At 43.4% G+C, this 6,520-nt stretch overlaps 1 protein-coding gene across 1 annotated transcript in view; it reads left to right on the top strand.

The window, feature by feature from the left end:
* The first annotated feature begins 2,177 nt into the window (after positions 1–2,177).
* EFNB2 (ephrin B2) overlaps positions 2,178–6,520 on the top strand; it is a 43,042-nt gene continuing 38,699 nt past the window's right edge. Inside the window, exons 1-2 of the mRNA XM_077753968.1 lie at positions 2,178–2,194; positions 4,194–4,346. Coding sequence (XP_077610094.1) covers positions 2,178–2,194; positions 4,194–4,346 — 170 coding nt within the window. The remainder of the gene's footprint in view (positions 2,195–4,193; positions 4,347–6,520) is intronic.

Raw genomic sequence — 6,520 nt, 5'->3', positions numbered from 1 at the left:
CCTCTTTTTTTCCAAAGTGAAACAAGCATAGACTCCTGGCTTGCTGAACTCTAGGTATCGTTTCTGATACCTCATTTTATATTAAGCACCTCCACTTGTCACCTAACTAAATTTCTCCAAAGCTGTTATTAAGCGTTTCTCATTTCAGTTACCTTAATTTTCTGCTCCTTTACGTCCATCTGTTGGATTCCTGCCCATGGGAATTTCTGAAGACGGGATCTCTCAGTATCTGAGACTTGCCACTGTCACCAGGGGTCTCCCGAACACTCCAGTACCTGAATGCTCTTAATTAAGTGAGAGGACCTCCAAAGGGAGGCATCTCAAATGGGTGTTGAAGCCCAAGGAATAGACCCGTTTGTTGGGTCCATTTGTTGAATTGCCATTTTCCTGCCCAGATGTCTTTATCATATTTGTTATTTCTGTGTTTTGTTTACTCGTTATTTTAGCATTCGGTTTTGCATGAGCACAGCTGGTACTGGTGCGGTAATCTAGAAGGTCTGCGCTTATGTGCTCGTGGATGCACAACACACTTTGACGCAGAGTTGTCACTGGTTTTCAGAGGACTAGATCGCATTGTCTGATCTGTTAGATATTGTATATATGTAATTTCCAGAGTAACTGATGTGCGGAAGATTGTTCTTTTCCAGAGCCTCCAATGGTTGGATCAGAGGATGTTTAGCAGTTGTACTTTTTACATATATTTTCTTTAGACCTACTAATGTGAAACCAGAAGACTAAAGAGTGAAATTCTCAGTGGTCAGCACTTTCACCCTCACTCAGGAATTCCTAATGGGGGCGGGGGGGGCTGTTTAAGAGTGTCCGTACAACTATTGATTACTAAACCTCCCTCATGCATTAGAATAAAATACGTTCGTTGTTTTGTATACATTTGGATAATGATTGTTTTCTTCGTTTTCCAGGCTTACGGAAGTGCACTGTGGGTTGAGCAAGGGCAGTAGCAAGGAATGAACAAAGGAATACGTAATGTAGCCTCTTCCAAGTGCTGTGACCATCTCTTCCTGTAACGCGGGATAGAGAGAGAGCAAAAATGGCTTCTTGGACCCATAATAGATGTTCATCTCCTTATGATTGCTGTCAGTAAGATCACTTTTGTGTTCAGAGCAGAATTCAACTTGTTATACAGTACATCCCTGTCAGTCCATAAAGTGGGAGTCCTCTTTAGAGAGAGAGTTAAAGTAATAGTGTCCGTGACTGGTTAAGACCAAAACACCTGCTACCTGTCTGTCTGCACCAAACCACCTAAACCCATACGCAAGGCCGACCGGAGTTTGGTTGCTTTTCTACACTTGTCGGTTTGCGAATAAGGACATGAGATTTCATGCCAATTGCCCAGGCTAGTCGGAGCCATGATGGTTTCTTATTAGGCAAAAGCAGATTAGGCAAGAATCAGCACAGAGCCCCACACGGGGTTCGATCCCACAAACCATGAGATCATGACCTGAGCCGAAGTCGAATGCTTAACCGACTGAGCCACCCAGGTGCCCTAAAAATGCCCTATTTTGATAGAAGAATTGGATTAAATGTGTACATTGCTTTGGATATTACAGACATTTTAACAATATTTGTTCTTCTAATTTGTATGGAATGTCTTTCCATTTCTTTGTGTCGTCTTCAATTTCTTTCACAGTGTTTTATAGTTTTGGGAATGTAGGCCTTTCATTCTCTTTGATTAGGTTTATTTTTGCCTAATAAGAAATCAATGACAGATTATAAACTACAAATTTAAATGACTACTCTAGTTGAAAAATAATGGTATTATAGTTCATAAGGTATATATATTGTTCTCATCTATAAGGTCAGTTGTCACTAAACTTCCAAAGGGAAAAATGTTCTTGGGATCCAATAGCCCAGGGAGTAACTGATCCTTTTCCTACCAAACTCCTAAGTAGATACTAATTTAAGATGCTTTAACATATAAGCTGAATTTTAGAAGCAGAAAAACGGCACTGGAGTGCATGGCAAAGTTTACTAAGAAAAGATTTATTTTACTCTTGTTTTGAAAGGTCTTCCCTTTGAGTAATTTGAGCAGTGTCATTTGCAGAAGCCTCCTAAAAATTCCAGTGACCTTCATGAAATAAACTGCATGCAGTGCCAGGAAACTAGTCGAGGCTCGCAGCTACGCGAGAAGTTCATGGCTTGGACGGCGTTTAGTCAACATGTATATCAAGTTTCAGTAATTTCTCTGTAATGTTACATTTAGATAAGGCATTTGTTCTTTGTTTTTACAGAAGTTATGTTAAAGATGTCTTTTGAAGTAGATCTAAGAATTGATGGATGACTGTACAAGGAATATATAAGAAACATCCATAAGATCTAAAGACCAAAGCATGTTCAGGAATTCAGAGGCAGGAACATGAGTTTCATAGGGTGCGTGTTCTTGGGCAAACTTGACTGCCAACTTAGTAAACCGAAATTTACATTTGCTACCTCGTTACATAATCAAATTTCTATTTCTCTTGACTTATGATTGACTATCTGAAATTGCCCAGATTTTTAACCTGACTTAGTAATTCTTCCTTAACTTTAGAAGTTGAAGTAAGTTCCTCAGGTGAAAAACAACTTCACTCTTTTAATGTGGGGTTAAATATGTGCTGGTAAAACTATGGATTTTCAGAAATAACTATGTTTCTCCCTACAATTTTAATCATAAAATACAAACATGTAACAAAGTGATGTGCTCTGTTCGTTTTGGTGTGGCATGCATTAAAATTTGAACTTCGTCTCGTACCTGCTGATGTAACAGTTTCTGCCTGGCATGTATGCACAGAAATAGATGCAAATGACTTGAAGTGATGCTTTTAATTACAGTCGCCCTTTGGACAACTTGGGTTTGAAATGTGTGGTTCCATTTACAGGGATTGTTTTCAATAAATACAGCCCTCTAAATGTATTTTCGTTTTCCTAACATGAGCTTGCCTTAAGAATACAGAATATACATATAACAAGAAAACATGTGATTTGTTATTGGTAAGGGTTCTGGAACAGGCTATTGGTAGTTAGGTTTCGGGGAAATCCAAAGTTACACAAGGATGGGGGGAGGGGGTCCCTGCCCTCTTCTCCTTCACAGGTCAATGGAACTGAGATTACTATCTAAACAGGGACATTTTCATCTTGAAATAGCTAACTGTTGATGTTTTTTCACCTAGTCTCTACAGATAAACCGTGTTTACTGAAAATAAATTGATAACTATTCACGCTCTAGTTATACAATGATAATCTTTGTGTAGGATTTTATTTTTTTCATCAAGTATCCACTTTGTTTAAAAAGAAGCAAGTTTTACACGTACATTTCTCCCAGGGTAAAAATGCTTTCGATGTGTGAATATCTGATTTACGAAAAATGGAAGCCAGGGTTATTTTCAGACCATGCAAATTTCCTTTATTTCCTCTAGTTTACGTGGAGAGAGGATGTAGGAGCAAACAGGTCACAACTTAAATTTTACAAAACAAGTTTGCCAAATTTAAAACATGGTACTGTTTTGGTTTTAGTTCTTTTAGAAAATCACTAGCTTTACATTAAATTTCAAACGAATTCCTTAAGTGTTTTAGGCTTATTAAAAAACCACTCCCTTTTAGCCCTTGTGATAAAGTGATGAATAATACCATGTGCCCCCTTCCTGGTTTTTTAGCCCTCACGGGAACCCGCCCAGGACTTCAAATCAGTGTGTGATGTTTGAGCATTTGAAAAAAATTTTTCCCTCAAATTGAAGGCTTCTTTTAAAACTAGCAGTCAGAGAAAATAAAATAGTTTTCTTCTCAAAGATTTACCCGGAATAATATGAATGTTTTCGGTACCCTCCCCCCCACCCCGTGCCTTAGTGTTTTCGATCGTAACAAACTGCTCTTAAAACACATCTTTAACACTCCCAGTGGAAACGTGCATTAACTTTTGTTTAATGTTTCCAAAAAGGAATACTTACCGGTAAACGTCTTCAACGTGGTTACAAAGAAGAGTGAAAGGGACACTGGTAAATGTCTAGGCGAGATGTTTTACCATGTATTTTTAAACGCAGTTTAGTAGATAATTTAGCTGAAGAAATAGAATTGGTAGGGACTCCGTCTGGTTCGTTGCGTCTGCAAACATTACAGAAATCCTGGAGGACACAGGAGCGTTTCAAAGCGTGTTGGCGGCATGCTTTTTTCAACCTTCTTCAAACCTTGGCGGTCCGTAGGTGCTGTGCCGGGTCCGGCCGGGGGCTCCCGCTGCGGGGCNGCAGGGACCCCGTGTGGAAGTACTGCTGGGGAGTTTTGATGGTTTTATGCAGAACTGCGATTTCCAGGTCGATAGTTTTAGAGCCCATCTATTGGAATTCCTCGAACTCCAAGTAAGTGGCGTCCGCGATCCCCCTCGGCCCCGCCCGGGGTCCGCCGCGTCGCNCGTCGGCTGCGCCCTTCGCTTCTAAACCAGTGGCCCCGAACTCTTCGCGGTCCAGTTAGCGGACTTGGTGTTTAAGGGCGCTTTCTGCAAAAGCTTGAGGCCCTGCCCAGTCGACGCGGCTCCTGAGGCCTTGGCGCTTGGGGAAGCCTGGGTAGGAATGGGATCCTTGGATCCGACTTGGTTTTACCGAACAGTGTGGCCACGAGAAAGCTAGGCCTTGTGAAGATTAACTTTCGGCGTGAGCTGCCGGCATAAGACATATTTAGAATTGAGAAAAGGCGATTCATCCCTCAGTCTATACGGCGGTGACTCGTAATTAGGTGCCTGTGCGTTCAGTTGTGCGTATTAGCTCCTTCTTGGGGGTACATTTCGAATCAAATGCAGAACTGTTTTTACACAATCATGGTATTTTAGCCTTGGGAAACTTGGGGAAAGTGTGGAAACCTTGGCTGGTTCCTGGAGTAATAAGCCTTTGAGATCAGAAGGANGGGGGGGGGGGGGGGGGGGGGGGTTGTGATTTACAAATCACATTTTAAAAAATTACATCCACTCTTTTAAAAGTGATACATTTCAAATTCACCAGCCTGCTTACCAAGAATTCCCTGCTGTAAGGGCAAGACACGTCCCAGCCAAACATCGGATTAAACACATTCTTGCACGACGCTAGCTGGCACTTTCCAACGCTGCTCCTATTTAAAAGTTACTCAGTGCCACCCCCTCCCATGCGCCCGGCCTTATAGGGACTACCGTTTTTTTCCTTAAGGTAAGATTTGTGCTTGCTGAGAAAATGGTCGCAGTGACATCTATCCCCAGACCCGGAGTGGTGAGGCTCCCGGAGGTGCGGGAAGGCGCCGGGCTCAGACCCGAGCGCAGCAGGCGGCGCCCGGGCCGGGCGGTCCCGGGAGCCCAGGGTGGGCGAGCGGGGACCAGGCCAGCCAGTGTTCGCTTTGCGCCTACAGAGGTCACTCTTCCACGCGCAATGCTCTCGGCGCCAGCCCTCACCTCTTCCCCCAGGCTGTCTGCTCGGCTCCACTTTTGCACTTTCACTGACGGATTGTTTGGGGTGGCTGGTTCCCCTCCCCCCCGCCTCCACCAGGGTTTAATATTTACATTTAAATCTCGTCCAAAGAAACTCCCATTAAGCCTTCCATTGCTCAGCTCAGTGTATATGTGTCTCTGTTTACTCCTCGCTGTGTATCCGGAAGATTAGAAATACCTACTTGGAAGAAAACGTAGAAACAAGGATTACTTCCACCACAGCCATCAGTATCTTCTTGTCCTAATGTATTTGGGGTGGGGGTGGGGGGAGAGGTGACTGGTGTTTTACTCACCATCCTGACAGTTAGGATTGCTCTGTTTTTCTGTGCTTCGGCCACAGAGCTGGAGGCCCTCTGGAGGCCTGCGTTTTGGAGAAGCCTGCCTCCCTGCCCCGATGAGGTGTCTGTTGGCTGTGAGTGCTCCAGTCCTTCAGAGTAGAATTTCTTCTAAAATCCTTGTGATAATGGCTTGCCTGGAGGACTGGATAATTTGTCCCTGGAAAAGGTCTACTTAAGAAAGGATGCAACTGAAGGCGAGCTTGAGAGATCAGAAAGATTTCTTCCTGGAGGAATGATATGAAAGAGCCTTTTCTAAGTTGCAGGATGAATAAAAACCCCTCGTGCCAAGGGGTTGCTTTATTTGCGGGAAGTTGCCTGTTTATTTCCAGGGGAAAGTTTCAGTCCGTAAATGTGATGTGGCAGAAAGGTAATCAAATGCATGGAAGTTTCACATCAGTTCCTGTGAACTGTGGAACAATTCATTTGTAATGAAGCAGCCATCAGTAATTAGATTTGTTTCATTCGGAGGTCAGCTTTTTTTAGCAGGTGGTCGACATAGGGAGCGCGAGCAGCTGTTTGGATGCAGGCTCCAGAAAATCCTTTGTAAATTCACCGTCTCCATAACTACTTTAATCACACTGTCTGCTGTCCCTGAGAGTTTATACAGCCATCAAAAGAAGTTCTGTACCCTGGAACATTAGCGGCTGCCCTGCGAGGTGGGTCACTCCCATCTCACGCACAGGCTCCCGTAGGCTTGCCTCCGTTTTTGCCTGGTAGGTTGTTTAAGCCTCCCCACCCCACAACA

Source organism: Crocuta crocuta, unplaced genomic scaffold (assembly GCF_008692635.1).
Source record: "Crocuta crocuta isolate KB4526 unplaced genomic scaffold, BGI_CrCroc_1.0 scaffold31, whole genome shotgun sequence".
In the NCBI taxonomy this organism is placed as follows: domain Eukaryota; kingdom Metazoa; phylum Chordata; class Mammalia; order Carnivora; family Hyaenidae; genus Crocuta; species Crocuta crocuta.
This window is presented reverse-complemented; position numbering and strand designations above follow the sequence as displayed.